The sequence below is a fragment of the Schistocerca nitens genome, chromosome 1 (assembly GCF_023898315.1).
Source record: "Schistocerca nitens isolate TAMUIC-IGC-003100 chromosome 1, iqSchNite1.1, whole genome shotgun sequence".
In the NCBI taxonomy this organism is placed as follows: domain Eukaryota; kingdom Metazoa; phylum Arthropoda; class Insecta; order Orthoptera; family Acrididae; genus Schistocerca; species Schistocerca nitens.
The window spans coordinates 694,870,536-694,887,576 of record NC_064614.1 but is presented as its reverse complement, the minus strand read 5'-3'; the positions used below and the strand labels follow the sequence as shown (position 1 = coordinate 694,887,576).

The 17,041-nt window shown below is 40.6% G+C and overlaps 1 protein-coding gene across 5 annotated transcripts in view; it reads left to right on the top strand.

The window, feature by feature from the left end:
- The window catches only part of LOC126259525 (protein SERAC1), a 267,082-nt gene that overhangs the window by 93,618 nt on the left and 156,423 nt on the right, over positions 1 to 17,041 (top strand). For all 5 annotated transcript variants that reach the window (XM_049956403.1, XM_049956420.1, XM_049956412.1 and 2 more), the window contains one exon: positions 12,864 to 12,996. In XM_049956403.1, coding sequence (XP_049812360.1) covers positions 12,864 to 12,996 — 133 coding nt within the window. The remainder of the gene's footprint in view (positions 1 to 12,863; positions 12,997 to 17,041) is intronic.

Sequence of the window (17,041 nt, the reverse complement as noted above, 5' to 3'; positions counted from 1 at the left end):
TTTTCGCACTTAGTATATGATATATGTACATAACACAGTTCAAAAGACTCGTTAGGGACTTGTTTATTATCTAATAAAAACCGCTGATGTAACTGGAACTGAAAACTGTCTGGGAAATAGGAATGTTTGACTCAATTTCATACGTGATAATCAATGTTTTTGAAAGCCTGCAGCTGTCATTCATTATTTAAATAATGAAATACTGCACTAGTAACATATTTTTTCATGCTTAGCACAACACGTTTTGAGAATTTTTTTATCATTGTCAAGTGCAAATATGTATATAAGTGTGGTGTCCGAATGTGTGTTATTCTGTGCCTCTTGCACTGTAGTTGTCTTTTTGAGGTTATCAGGTACTGTGCCTTCTCAGTTATGTAGAAAACCAAAAAACACAAAAATCATTCACATTGCTTGTTTGTGTAACATCACAAAAAATACATACGTAAATACTGCACTTGACAATGAGAATAAATTCTCAAAATTGTTTTGCTCAGCATAAAAAAAACATGTAACCAGGACTGTGTTTAAACTAAAAGCATTTGAGCAATGCAAAGTGTGTGACTGTGTCAACTAGCACTCCAAGTGACCAAACGCTGAAACACGCTAAATATTGTTTGACAAAGGTGTCACGATGATCGCAACAATCACGAAACTGCTCGTGCACAGTAGAGATGGTTTGGAAATGGTTGTGATTGGTCATGATATCTTCATTCGAATGAACCTAGTTACACCTCTCAGCCGCCACACCAAGTAAAGCTTGACAGTGGCGGGAGATACGGCACAAATTATTCCAACTTTTATACGTTTATGAGTTCAAATCTGCTGAGTAGAGTGCCCTGGTGTCAAGAAACTTAACCATGTAATATTTGTAAACATTACTGGGTAGCCAACATCATGTTCTCCATGTACATTTTTTCGTAATGCATAAATCATGGGAAAATTATAAATATGTTGACACAAAATCAGGTGCAAATCAACATTGTGGCCAAAGGAAATTTGATGGGAATGATAAAAAAATTTCATTAATGGCGGGAAAACATTAATTCCGGGAACGTAAGAGTGAGGTTAGACTGTATTGTCATTTTACAGTCAGTCAATATTTATTTCATCAGTAATACATTTAATTGAGAGGGTAGCAACTTTGGCTCACCACACTGTCTACATTGATACAAATACTAACAAAGAGATAGAGGGGCTGGCCAGTACTTACCTCAGCTCAGTACTGCCGATAGATACACAAAAAACAGAACCGATAATTTACGTTCCTAGCTTTCGGAACAAATGTTCCTTCATCAGGGAGGAGAGAGGGGAAAGAAAGGGAAGAAGGGAAAGTAGATTCAGCTACTCACAACCCAGGTTATGAAGCAACAGGGAAAGGAAAACAGGGAGGGTAGCAAGGATGGAGGCATGGTTGTCAGAGGGAAGCCAAAGATATTCTACTGTAAGTACTGTGCCACCTGCAAACCGAAGAGGATGCATACAGAAGTAAAGAGGTATATAGTATAAAGATAAACACAACTATGTAGGATGAAAAGATGTGTTAATGGCTAAAGAGGAAAGGGAAAGAGAAGAAGACTGAAGAGTAAATGGGAGTGAGGTTGTTTAACGTAGGTTCAGTCCAGGGGGATAGCGGGATGAAAGAATGTGTTGGAGTGCAAGTTCCCATCTCCGCAGTTCAGATGGACTGGTGTTGGGTGGGAGAAGCCAAATGGCACATACGGTGTAGCAGGTTCCTAGGTCCCAAGAATTATGCTGGAGGGCATGCTCCACTACTGGGTATTGGACATCTCCTAGGCGGACAGTTTGTCTGTGTCTGTTCATGCGCTCAGCCAGTTTAGTTGTTGTCATACCGATATAAAAGGCTGTGCAGTGCAGGCATGTCAGTTGATAAATGAAATGCGTAGTTTCACACGTGGCCCTGCCTTGAATTGTGTATGTTTTACCAGTAGCGGGGCTGGAGTAGGTGGTTGTGGGGGGATGCATGGGGCAGGTTTTGCAGCGGGGTCGGTTACAGGTGTAGGAACCACTGGGTAGAGAAGGTAGTCTGGGAATATTGTAGGGTTTAACAAGGATGTTACGGAGGTTATGGGGGCGACGAAAGGCAACTCTGGGTGGTGTGGGGAGAATTTTGTCAAGGGATGATCTCATTTCAGGGGTTGACTTGAGAAAGTCATATCCATGGCGGAGTAATTTGTTGATGTTTTCGAGGCCAGGATAATATTGGGTGACAAGGGGGATGCTTCTGTGTGGTCTGGGGGTAGGAACATTGTTGTTGGACGGGGAGGAATGTATTGCTCGGGAGATCTGTTTGTGGACAAGGTCTGCAGGATAGTTGCGGGAGAGGAGACCGCTCTATTGTCATCCTCCCGGCGGATAAAGGCACCACAACTGTGGTACTTGACCGTGTGGAGTATGTGGCAGAATGACTGCGACACCTCAACCTACAAAGCTGTTACCCAGGATCCCATGTCCTCCATCCAGACTGAGCTGCAGAAAATCCTAAAAATCCAAGGTCCCTCACAAGGCCTCACAATGGCTTCCATAGACTTACTCACTCCACCAGAGCCACGTACCCCTACCTTCTACCTATTACCCAAAATCCACAAAGAGAACCATCCTGGCCGTCCCATTGTAGCAGGCTTCAAAGCCCCAACAGAACGTATCTCAGCTCTGGTAGGCCAACACCTCCAACCTATCACCCGCACACTCCCACCCTACATCAAAGACACAAACCACTTCCTAGAACGCCTCAAATCCATTCCCACTCCTCTCCTACCTGAAACCTTTCTTGTCACCATAGATGCTACATCCCTTTACACAAACATCCCACATACCCATGGCCTCTCTGCCCTTGAGCACTACCTCTCCCAACGCCCACCCGAAGATCTTCCAAAAACCTCGTTCCTTATCACACTTACCAACTTCATCCTCACCCATAATTACTTCACTTTTGAACGCCAGACCTACAAACAAATCAGGGGAACGGCCATGGGAACCAGGATGGCTCAGTCCTATGCCAACCTGTTCATGGGCCGCATGGAGGAGGCTTTCCTGAAGACCTAACAGCTGCTTCCCCTGGCCTGGTATAGGTTTATAGATGACATCTTTGTGGTCTGGACTCATGGTGAAGAAACACTCCTTAATTTCCTCCATAACCTCAACTCCTTTTCGAATCTGAATTTCACCTGGTCCTTCTCCAAAACCCAAGCCACCTTCCTGGATGTTGACCTTCATCCTGTTGAAGCTCACATCCACACCTCTGTCCATATCAAACCCACAAACAAACAACAGTACCTTCACTTTGATAGCTGCCATCCATTCCACATCAAACGCTCCCTTCCCTACAGCCTAGGTATTCGTGGCAAACGTATCTGCTCCAGTGACGAAGCCCTCAGCAATTACACCAATAACCTGACTAGTGCTTTCCTCTCCCGCAACTATCCTGCAGACCTTGTCCACAAACAGATCTCCCGAGCAATACATTCCTCCCCGTCCAACAACAATGTTCCTACCCCCAGACCACACAGAAGCATCCCCCTTGTCACCCAATATTATCCTGGCCTCGAAAACATCAACAAATTACTCCGCCAGGGATATGACTTTCTCAAGTCAACCCCTGAAATGAGATCATCCCTTGACAAAATTCTCCCCACACCACCCAGAGTTGCCTTTCGTCGCCCCCATAACCTCCGTAACATCCTTGTTAAACCCTACAATATTCCCAGACTACCTTCTCTACCCAGTGGTTCCTACCCCTGTAACCGACCCCGCTGCAAAACCTGCCCCATGCATCCCCCCACAACCACCTACTCCAGCCCCGCTACTGGTAAAACATACACAATTCAAGGCAGGGCCACGTGTGAAACTACACATTTCATTTATCAACTGACATGCCTGCACTGCACAGCCTTTTATATCGGTATGACAACAACTAAACTGGCTGAGCGCATGAACGGACACAGACAAACTGTCCGCCTAGGAGATGTCCAATACCCAGTAGCGGAGCATGCCCTCCAGCATAATTCTTGGGACCTAGGAACCTGCTACACCGTATGTGCCATTTGGCTTCTCCCACCCAACACCAGTCCCTCTGAACTGCGGAGATGGGAACTTGCACTCCAACACATTCTTTCATCCCGCTATCCCCCTGGACTGAACCTACGTTAAACAACCTCACTCCCATTTACTCTTCAGTCTTCTTCTCTTTCCCTTTCCTCTTTAGCCATTCACACATCTTTTCATCCTACATAGTTGTGTTTATCTTTATACTATATACCTCTTTACTTCTGTATGCATCCTCTTCGGTTTGCAGGTGGCACAGTACTTACAGTAGAATATCTTTGGCTTCCCTCTGACAACCATGCCTCCATCCTTGCTACCCTCCCTGTTTTCCTTTCCCTGTTGCTTCATAACCTGGGTTGTGAGTAGCTGAATCTACTTTCCCTTCTTCCCTTTCTTTCCCCTCTCTCCTCCCTGATGAAGGAACATTTGTTCCGAAAGCTAGGAACGTAAATTATCGGTTCTGTTTTTTGTGTATCTATCGGCAGTACTGAGCTGAGGTAAGTACTGGCCATTTTCCATTAATCATTTTGTCTACATTGATACCCATTCATATCCTTTTTGCATAGAATGATTCATCAAAATTTTTACCTTATGGGTACTAGTAAATAAACGGCATAATTGTATGGATTAGACATAGGTTTTTTTGCAGTTGGTTCCTTATAAAAAAAAAATAAGGAAGGCAACAACTCACCTGTAACCAACTAATTCACAGTGCATAGGTCCATTCACCCCCCATGAACCATGGACCTTGCCGTTGGTGGGGAGGCTTGCGTGCCTCAGCAATACAGATGGCCGTACTGTAGGTGCAACCACAACGGAGTGGTATCTGTTGAGAGGCCAGACAAACATGTGGTTCCTGAAGATGGGTAGCAGCCTTTTCAGTAGTTGCAGGGTCAACAGTCTGGATGATTGACTGATCTGGCCTTGTAACATTAACCAAAACGGCCTTGCTGTGCTGGTACTGCAAACGGCTGAAAGCAAGGGGAAACTACAGCCGTATTTTTTCCCGAGGACATGCAGCTTTACTGTATGATTAAATGATGATGGCGTCCTCTTGGGTAAAATATTCCGGAGGTAAAATAGTCCCCCATTCGGATCTCCAGGCGGGGACTACTCAAGAGTACGTTGTTATCAGGAGAAAGAAAACTGGTGTTCTATGGATCGGAGCATGGAATGTCAGATCCCTTAATCGAGCAGGTAGGTTAGAAAATTTTAAAAGGGAAATGGATAGGTTAAAGTTAGATATAGTGGGAATTAGTGAAGTTCGGTGGCAGGAGGAACAAGACTTTTGGTCTGGTGAATACAGGGTTATAAATACAAAATCAAATAGGGGTAATGCAGGAGTAGGTTTAATAATGAATAAAAAAATAGGACGCGGGTTAGCTACTACAAACAGCATAGTGAATGCATTATTGTGGCCAAGATAGACACAAAGCCCCTGCCTACTACAGTAGTACAAGTTTATATGCCAACTAGCTCTGCAGATGATGAAGAAATAGATGAAATGTATGACGAGATAAAAGAAATTATTCAGGTAGTGAAGGGAGATGAAAATTTAATAGTCATGGGTGACTGGAATTCGTCAGTAGGAAATGGGAGAGAAGGAAACATAGTATGTGAATATGGATTGGGGGGAAGAAATGAAAGAGGAAGCCGCCTTGTAGAATTTTGCACAGAGCATAACTTAATCATAGCTAACACTTGGTTTAAGAATCATAAAAGAAGATCGTATACCTGGAAGAATCCTGGAGATACTAAAAGGTATCAGATAGATTATATAATGGTAAGACAGAGATTTAGGAACCAGGTTTTAAATTGTAAGACATTTCCAGGGGCAGATGTGGATTCTGACCACAATCTATTGGTTATGAACTGCAGATTGAAACTGAAGAAACTGCAAAAAGGTGGGAATTTAAGAAGATGGGACCTGGATAAACTGAAAGAACCAGAGGTTGTAGAGAGTTTCAGAGAGAGCATAAGGGAACAATTGACAGGAATGGGGGAAAGAAATACAGTAGAAGAAGAATGGGTAGCTCTGAGGGATGAAGTAGTGAAGGCAGCAGACGATCAACTAGGTAAAAAGGCGAGGGCTAATAGAAATCCTTGGGTAACGGAAGAAATATTGAATTTAATTGATGAAAGGAGAAAACATAAAAATGCAGTAAATGAAGCAGGCAAAAAGGAATACAAAAGTCTCAAAATTGAGATCGACAGGAAGCGCAAAATGGCTAAGCAGGGATGGCTAGAGGACAAATGTAAGGATGTAGAGGCTTGTCTCACTAGGGGTAAGATAGATACTGCCTACAGGAAAATTAAAGAGACCTTTGGAGAGAAGAGAACCACTTGTATGAATATCAAGAGCTCAGATGGCAACTCAGTTCTAAGCAAAGAAGGGAAGGCAGAAAGGTGGAAGGAGTTTATAGAGGGTTTATACAAGGGGGACGTACTTGAGGACGATATTATGGAAATGGAAGAGGATGTAGATGAAGATGAAATGGGAGATATAATACTGCGTGAAGAGTTTGACAGAGCACTGAAAGACCTGAGTCGAAACAAGGCCCCGGGAGTAGACAACATTCCATTAGAACTACTGATGGCCTTGGGAGAGCCAGTCATGACAAAACTCTAACATCTGGTGAGCAAGATGTATGAGACAGGCGAAATACCCTCAAACTTCAAGAAGAATATAATAATTCCAATCCCAAAGAAAGCAGGTGTTGACAGATGTTAAAATTACCGAACTATCAATTTAATAAGTCACAGCTGCAAAATACTAACGTGAATTCTTTACAGACGAATGGAAAAACTGGTAGAAGCGGACCTCGGGGAAGATCAGTTTGGATTCTGTAGAAATGTTGGAACACGTGAGGCAATACTAACCTTACGACTTATCTTAGAAGAAAGATTAAGAAAAGGCAAACCTACGTTTCTAGCATTTGTAGACTTAGAGAAAGCTTTTGACAGTGTTAACTGGAATACTCTCTTTCAAATTCTGAAGGTGGCAGGGGTAAAATACAGGGAGTGAAAGGCTATTTACAATTTGTACAGAAACCAGATGGCAGTTATAAGAGTCGAGGGGCATGAAAGGGAAGCAGTGGTTGGGAAAGGAGTGAGACAGGGTTGTAGCCTCTCCCCGATGTTATTCAATCTGTATATTGAGCAAGCAGTAAAGGAAACAAAAGAAAAATTCGGAGTAGGTATTAAAATTCATGGAGAAGAAGTAAAAACTTTGAGGTTCGCCGATGACATTGTAATTCTGTCAGAGACAGCAAAGGACTTGGAAGAGCAGTTGAACGGAATGGACAGTGTTTGAATGGAGGGTATAAGATGAACATCAACAAAAGCAAAACGAGGATAATGGAATGTAGTCAAATTAAATCGGGTGATGCTGAGGGAATTAGATTAGGAAATGAAACCCTTAAAGTAGTAAAGGAGTTTTGCTATTTAGGGAATGAAATAACTGATGATGGTCGAAGTAGAGAGGATATAAAATGTAGACTGGCAATGGCAAGGAAATCGTTTCTGAAGAAGAGAAATTTGTTAACATCGAGTATAGATTTAAGTGTCAGGAAGTCGTTTCTGAAAGTATTTGTATGGAGTGTAGCCATGTATGGAAGTGAAACATGGACGATAACTAGTTTGGACAAGAAGAGAATAGAAGCTTTCGAAATGTGGTGCTACAGAAGAATGCTGAAGAAAAGGTGGGTAGATCACGTAACTAATGAGGAGGTATTGAATAAGATTAGGGAGAAGAGAAGTTTGTGGCACAACTTGACTAGAAGAAGGGACCGGTTGGTAGGACATGTTTTGAGGCATCAAGGAATCACAAAATTAGCATTGGAGGGCAGTGTGGAGGGTAAAACTCGTATAGGGAGACCAAGTGATGAATACACTAAGCAGATTCAGAAGGATGTAGGCTGCAGTAAGTACTGGGAGATGAAGAAGCTTGCACAGGATAGAGTAGCATGGAGAGCTGCATCAAACCAGTCTCAGGACTGAAGACCACAACAACAACAACAGGCCCATTCAACTTTATACTGGTTTTACTAGCTTTTAAGCAAAAACTCTGTTTCTAGTTTTAGTACAAAATCTCCATACAAATCCACTTGTGGCAGCAACACTGTTTATTGTTTGTGACTATTTAATCAGGAAGGTAGGAGTGGGAGATAATGAAAGGAGGGTAACAGGTAGGAGGGTGGTAAGATATACCAGGGAAGGGGCGGGGGTGAGGATGTTATGGGAGACAAGAGAGGGGGAGAGACCCAGAAAGCAGTACATACCGGGCCCAAGGTAGATGCTGTGTCCCTTGAAAAGTTCAGCACAGCTGCCTAATGAACAAAATATGAGCATATGGCATATCAGACCATTTGCGTGATTGTGTTGAAGAGCTTCTAGCAAACAGAACACAGAATATCATTCTAAATGGAGAATAGTTTTCAGACATAAAAGGAACTTTGTGCATGCCATAAGGGAGTGTTATAGGTCCAATATTTTTCACAATATGTGTAAGTGACATAGTACATAATGTCAGAAGTTCCATGAGGCTTTTTGTGGATGATGCTATTTATACACAGAGAAGTCATGACGCTAGAAAATGGTAGTGAAATGCAGGAAGGTCTGCAGTGGATCAACACTTGGTGCCAGAAGTGGCAATTGACTCTCAACATAAATAAATGTAACGTTTGCGAATGCATGGACAGAAGGACTCTTTATTGTGTGATAACAAATTTGCAGAACAATCACTACTTCATAAAATATGTAGGAGTATGTGTACAGAGCAGCTTGAAGTGGAACTACCATATAAAATTAGTCTAAGGAAGACTGAGCTTCATTGGAAGAATTTAGATTAGTCCATCAATAGTGGAAGTAACTTCCTGGCAGATTAAAACTGTGTGCCAGACCAAGGCTCAAACTTGGCCCTTTCCCTATCACGAGCAAGTGCTCTGCTGACTGAGCTACCCAAGCAGTGCTGTGAGAATGAGTGATGACTTGTGCCTTAGTAGCTCAGTTGGTAGAACATTTGCCTGTGAAAGGCAAAGGTCCCAAGTCTGAGTCTCAGTCTGGCACACAGTTTTTATCTGCCAGGAAGTTTCATATCAGTGCACACTCCACTGGGGAGTGAAAATTTCGTTCTGGAAACAGTGGAAGTAGCTACAAAACACTCATTAAACCAATATTTGAGTACTGCTTGTCAGTTTGGGATCCATACCAGATAGGACAGATAGAGAAAATAGAGAAGATCCAAAGAAGAGCAGCCCTCTGCCAATGCATCCACCCATCTTTGCCCACTCCTCTCCTTTTTCGTTCCTTTTTTTCCCCACCTCCGTGCCCCACAACCTCCTGACGCCATGCCTGTTGGCAGTCTAGTCCCTGCACACTCCACCAGACAACATTTGTTTCTCTCCCCTCCCATACACTACTACCCTTCCCTCCCCCTTACCTATCCCCTCCAGATTGCTGCTTGCATCCCACTTTATGTTGCATTCCGGTCCAAGATGCTGGAGTGGCGGTTGTGTGTGCGTGAGGTGTGCCTGCTTTTGTGTGTGTGTGTGTTGCATCCCACTTTATGTTGCATTCCGGTCCAAGATGCTGGAGTGGCGGTTGTGTGTGCGTGAGGTGTGCCTGCTTTTGTGTGTGTGTGTGTGTGTGTGTGTGTGTGTGTGTGCGTGCGTTTGAGAGAGAGAGATTGTCTGTTGTGTTTGTGTCTCTTTTTACTGAAGGAGGCTATGGCTGAAAGCAATATGGAAGTGTCTTTTAGTCATGTCTGTCTGCAACTTAATGTGTTGTCTTTATGGTAAGAAGCAATCTGCCTTTTCCTACATTGTTGAAAATGCACCTTCCTAGAAGGGTCTATCAATATATAGGGTGTTTCAGAAGTGATGGTCAATAATTCACACATGGAAAGTAGAGGCCAAAAGTAGCTAAAAAGCTCCGATAAAAATGGGCCCACAAATCAACTGTAATTTGATATGGGAACCAACTGGAAACATACCTGGCTACTGCAGTATTTAGTTGGTATCTCAAGGTTTGGAATCGACTATCTGTTTGTTTATGCTTGCACAACTACTCCCCCCCCCCCCCCCCCCCATGCATTGTGCCATATCGGCTTCACAATCAGTTATGAACGTGGAGGTAACATGGACAGTGGTTACTCCAATGAAGAGTACACTGACATGCACTTCGTGTATGGCAAAGTGAATGGCAGTGCACTTGAGGCTGCATGGTTGTATGAAGAAGCTTTTCCTCTCCACAGGCAGCCCAACAGGCTTACATTTAGCTGGTTGCACCAGTGCCTTAGAGAAAGCAGACATTTCACCCACCATGTGCAAGAAGGTCATCTCAGATCCGTAATACCTGATGTTGAGGAAGGGGTGTTATGCATTGTACATGAATGGCCGAGTACTTCAACAAGGAGGATTGCTACCCAAAAGTGTGTCCTGAGTCATAGCAGTGCGGAAGATTTTAGGCTGGCAGGTACTCTGTCCATATCATCTCCGGCGAGTGCAAGCCCTCACCAGTGCAGACTTCCCTCCTAGAGAGAATTTCTGCCAGTGGGTGCAACAACAGTGTACCCTGAATCTGCTGTTTGTATGCAGTATTCTGTTCATGGATGAGGCTGGATTTATCTGTGACAGTATTTTTAACTACCATAACTGCCACATTTGGGCTGATGTCATTCCTAATACAACACAAGTATCACATCAGCAGCATTATCTGTTGAACGTCTGGACAGGACTGCTCAGAGATCTCATATTTGGACCACACTTCCTACCACAGAGACTAACCGGACAGCAGTACATGAGTTTTTGTGGGCTGTACTTCATATGTACATGATGATGCCCCACTGAACCACCACCTGAACTTGTGGTTCATGCGTGACAGTGCTCCAGCACATTTTCATTTACTAGTGTGCCGGCTTCTAACTTGAACATATGGTAAATATTGGAGAGATAGACAAGGGCCTCTGCCATGGCCTCCAGTGTCTCCGGATTTAAATGCCATGGATTTCTGTGTGTGGGGTGATGTCAAAAGCCTGGTCTATGCTACCAAGGTCAACTCTCAATGCTTTCGGATTGAAGCAGCCTTCCAGCATTTACAGAATCCCCCAGTCCTGCCTGAGAGGATTCACAACTCATTTCAGAGATGAATTCAATGTTGCATTCAGATGCATGGGCAACATTTCAAACACCTACTTTAACATTTAGAGATGCCATGCGTTCCTGGGCACTGATGAACTGCAACAGAAAACATGTTGTATCTCAACAATGGTTGATTTGTGGACATGTGTGTGTCGGAGGTTTTTAGCTACTTTTGGCCTGTTCTTTCCATGTATGAATTATTGACCATCACTCCTGAAATATCCTATATTGATTTGTCCTATTTATAACTCAATAGAAGACTATGGAGGCTTACCAGCAATCATTCTTCCCACAAACCATTTGTGACTCGAATATGAAAGTGGGAAAGTGACACTGGTTCACAAGATACCCTTTGCCACACACTGTGATAGTATATGTTTAGATGTAGACTGGTGGCTCTCAGTGGCAGCTGCAAAATGAATGCATAGTGACTCTCCAAAACTCTCTCTGCCTGTTTTCTGAAAACACATTTTATAGTGTAGCTGTTAGTGAGAGCCATCTGTTTCCTCCTCTTCCTCTTCCCACAACTTCCTCTCCCTTTATTGCCCCATACATCTTACTCCCTTCCAGTTGTCATGTGCCTTTCTACACCTCTCCCTCACTCCTGTCAGCCTGAGCAACTGCTTATAAACAGTTTGCATTGCTGCAGCTGCACACAAGCTCACTTGGGTATCTGTTTTGTTATAGCAGGGAGAGTGTGAACTTAGGACAGAAAAAATTCAATAACAAGAAAATTAGTTAAGTCTTTCTTATGTTATTTTTTTCTTCAGTTGATAGATAAATGCTTCCATCTATAATGCTTCCATCTTTATAGTTACTCATAACATCTGTGCTCACCCTTACCTTGAAGCAGACTGGGTTATCTGACAAAATAAGGCATGAACCTTTATTAATGAGAAGCTCCCTGTTTAGCAGATGACATGTGTAGGCTGTTTTCATGGAACAGACATGGCATTGTGGCTGGTGAAAAGTATTGAGTACAAATGGATTAATACAGTCTTTGGCAACACCAGAGAGGAACTCCCAGATATCTAGCATTGCTCATCAAACATGATGCCCTGAAATTGCGTGACTTGTCCTTTCACTGCTGCAGAAAAGCCTGTGCAGGTATTCATTGATATGCTGTTAGCAATTATACTCTACTACATCATTTCCTTACTTATCTTTTACTAATTCTTTATTGTGTTGACCTCTTCTTGATCACAGCAAAAGCTTCCCAATGGTGGAGACTTTTGATCGATGATTGACGGCTAATTTGCATCGCAGGAACTTTATTTGCTTACAGTCAAGTCAGTTATGAAATACCTGTAAAAGTACATGGATGCTAAGCAAAATTATTGTCACTAACTCTGAAATATTTGTTTCCTCTATGTATGCTCGAATACCGTATAAACTGTGTGTTAGAAAATATTTCAGTGGAATATCAGTAACCATCCATTAAAATATTTTCAGTGGACTCCTACTAAATAATCCCATTTTGTATCAGATGATATGAATACATTTGTGCTGTTCTGTGTGTTGCTCTGGGACTTTATTTGAGAAAAAAGAGTATCCTGTCATGTTTGGAACTAGCATATTTGTAACAGAAAGATAATTATCTTACTCTTTTCGTGATTGGTGACAATTTCTTTATTTTAAGTTTGTATCGTAAAATTATTTCAGCGACAGGACAGAATATTTGATCCTGAAATGTCTTCAATAGAGCCATCTCACACGGTGCTTAAAGATGATGAGCTAATTCACATATGTGTTCAAAATTTGTTGCACCATTCAGCAATTGAAGATAATGCAAAAGGTAATGTCATTTTTTTCTTTTCTTTAAATTGAACATGGTTAATGTTATGGGAATTACTGAGGAAGGACTGATAATTAATGTAGGTTCACGTAAAGTGAAATGATAATTATGCACCAGGAACTCAGTGGAGATAAATTTATTTGTTATTATACCATTTGTGTGAATTGTGTTCATAACTGAATGAAAGAATCCTTTTGGAGCACCAGGCAGGGATACTTTTTCAATGTACACAAAAAAAGAATAAAATAAAATCTCTATATTGGCTAATGAAAAATTTGCAAACTAAAGAACATTGTTAGAAAGATGCACATTACTCAGAAATAGTCTATGACTCAAAAGTACTGAACATAAACATGTAGATTAATAAATGTGTTGCTGACTTATACGGAAAACTAAGTCAATTAATATGCTGTACTCTTTCAAATGCCTTTTCTTGCTGTAGTTGTGGTAATGAAAAATAATAATGCCATTGGAAAGATTTTGATGATGGGAATTAAGTGTAATGAGAATGCAAAAAAGTGTGAAGTCTCAATTACACACACAATAAGACAACAAATTAAAAAGAGAAGATAAAGTTCTACAAAAGGTGTAAATAAAAGATTAGACTAGGAATAACAAGGAGCACATATCTTCTAATGGCCACTTGATGTAAAGCTGAGGTATGAGACTGGAGAACATATTATGAGATGTTAGAATTAAAAAGTACTCAGATTGTAGAAAGAGAAAAAGTATAAGTAAAGAAACAAAATACAAAGAAGTGTACGTCATAAATTTATAGTTACAGATGGTTACTACTTGTAATTTCATGGTTGTATGGACTAGGTTGTTTGAAAGTTGTTAGCTATTTTTTTGGATTTGTTTTTGTACGAGTTACAGTACTCTTGAGTGTTTTATAACATTGTACTATGAAGGAAAAAAATAATTTACTTTTCCAAATTGTTATTGTTAACCCACATTCACATTACACTGAATTAAACTATTCATTATAAAAATGAGATAAACCCATTTGGCTGTTCTTATGATAGTAGCAATACTCCTCATGTGAGGTGCTCTTGACTGTGTCCAAAGTGGGACATCTTGGCATTAGCTAAAGTATTACAGAGGGCAGCTTTTGCTCTGTAAACAGGTGAACTTTAATTACTGTATGTACCATATTATACAGTGTGATCATGGAAACAGCCAACATTGATTTGCACCTGCATGCAACGAATTGAGTGAAATTATTAATGAGTTTATTTTGCAAATAGAGCATTCTCAAACTCTGTGTCAACCAGGAAAGAACCTGACCTAATTGCAGCACATCTTTCAAGTAGATCCCAGGGATGTTCTTGTAATGAAATTGTAAGGTACACCATAGCCATAGCATTGAAGAAAGACCCTCTACTTTTAGTGTGTCGTACAGTGATACCAGCGTGTGGAGCAGAGAAAATTGAAGGTTCTTGTGCCTTTACCTCCAAGCTGTCCAATAACACTTTTTAGAATATATAAATTACAATGTGAACCAAAATTCACGCTCTCGGACACTGGAGCATACTAACAGTATAAAAACATCTCCAACACAATTTTGTCATGTGCATATTTTACTAGAAGATGTTTCAAAGGAATGCAGTGTGTCAGCACCATTATCACATATGCAGCAAGATTCAGTGCTTTGTAATTCTGCTCCTCAGACAGTGCAGTGGGTAAAGTGCTTGCATTAGAATACTCAAGAGTTCAATTTTGGATCTAGGTATCTTGTTATTTATTTTTCTAATTTTGGTCTGCCCAATAATCGGCTGCATACACTGTTTTGAAAAACAATGCACATCCTGCAACTACACTTTCCTTAAAGTTGAATAATTATTGGTTAAACATCTCAGAACATTTATGAAGAGTAATAGTCAGATAGAAATGAATTACTTGTTGTAAAACAAAAATAACTCAAAACTTGTCCATGTGGAGATGTTAAATGTATGTGTTACATTCATCAAAAATGGCCAATTGTAATCTTTTAAATACACTATCAGTGACAGCATATCTTTCACAAAACATACATAGTGTTTCACGAAATATACATAGCCATTAGAATAGTTGCTCAAACTGACCTCCCTATATCTCTGAACATTTAACAGCTCACTGGATCATGCTTCTCAGAACTCTTCACAGTTCAGATACTTACACAGTTACAAGAGCTGCACAGAAGTTTACTACCAGTTTTCCCACTTTCATCAGTGGAGTAGAATACACATAACAAAGAGCTTATTAATTGCATCTGAAGCAATTAACTAGACCTACTGATGATGTAATATCCAAAAGAAACGTAATGGACATAAAAATGGTAAGCATGATAATTGATTCCAATCAGTAGAACCATTGACAGATGGGTATACTGGAAACTGGATTCAAATGTAATTGAAACAGTAGTGTGAAACAATACACTTGGACTATGTGGCTAAATGATTTACATGACTACAGAGGAACTGCATAGGATAAAAGAAGCAGGATGGACCAAAAAGGAGAGGGCTGAAGTAAGTGGTGGTGTAGTCTCTCTCGTTCTCTCTCCTTCTTTTTTGTATTATTATTTAAAAAAAAGGGATGTAACTGAGGAGAAGAGAAACTGTGGCCACCATGGAATGGAAAGCACTGAGTGGTGTAGAGCATGGAAGAAACCAGGTAAAATGTTGAAATGTAAAATACACCTTTAAAACTGGAGTATTAAAAACAACTGTACTCCCATTTCTGTGTTTGTATAAAACAATTGCATGTGTTTTTGTATAAGATATGCTGTAATTGCTGTATATGATTAAGAAGCCAAATACTGTATCACACAGTTAAAAATTTAAAAATTAAAAAAAGAAACAAACTACACTTAGAACTGGAATCGAACTTGAGTACTCTAATACAGAACTCTACCCATTGCGCTGACTAGGTAGCACATTTACACAGTTTTGAATCAAGATACTTGTCTTACATGAGAATTTGGTGTTGCCAGATTGCCTTCCTTTGGCTTCCTTTTACTACAAAAAATATGCATGTGACAACATTCTGTAAGAAGCAAACAATGGTAAAAACCGGGATGAAATAATGACAATATTATGAAAAGAATAGATTACTTTACTTCTCACGATATAGCAGAGATGTTGAATGTATTTGTGTGAGAGTGTATGTGTATATTGTCTAATTTGGATAAGGCCTTTCTAGCTGAAAGCTTGCCTGTTTGACCGTCTTTGTGTTGCACCTATATGCAACTCAGCATCTCCATTGTATGGAGAGTAGCAATCTATCCTTTTCATAATACTGTCAAAATTTTGTTACAGACATTTTCGCACTGTTAGTATGCAAGGAATCACATTGTGGCATCCAAGTGTACAAATTTTGATTAATCGAGTATATGTCCATACAATTGCCTATTTTGTTTTCTGTTCTCTCCTTAGCCCACCACCACATAATGAGGAAACTGGCCCACTTAGTCCATTTTCAATTTCTTTATCAAATATGCTACCAGTTTTTGTATATCATCTATAATGCAATGCATTATTCCTCTTTCTTGAGCTCTGGATGATTTTCACCAAATTCCACAAATATTTCATTAAGATGTTAAATTACAGAAAAGATTATTGAAAACTGGAGATGTGACAGAATAACATAACTTTCATATTTAGCAAACTTTGCGTTTGTGAAATTGTGCCACATTACGTTGGGTTGGAATCCTGAAAACTGATCGTGTTAGTCAGCTCACATATTAAAGTAAGACAAGTGACTGGTAAAGTGCTGTATGTTGGAACCATTCTTATTCTGTGACCATCAGTTGATAATTTCAGTTACACGCACATACAAATTGATCCAATTGTGCGTGAATCTATGGTATGGACCGAGTCAAAGTTCAGAAATAATAATTACATAGAAAGTAAAACAACCTTATCTCAGATGTTTCAGAGACTCTTAGATTCTGACTGACACAGAGACCAAGAGGAGAAGAAAAGTCAGATCCTGTTTCAGAACTTCATTTACTGTAAAATACTAATAGAAAGTAGATGAAAATAGGAGAATGAAATACACATGAAGG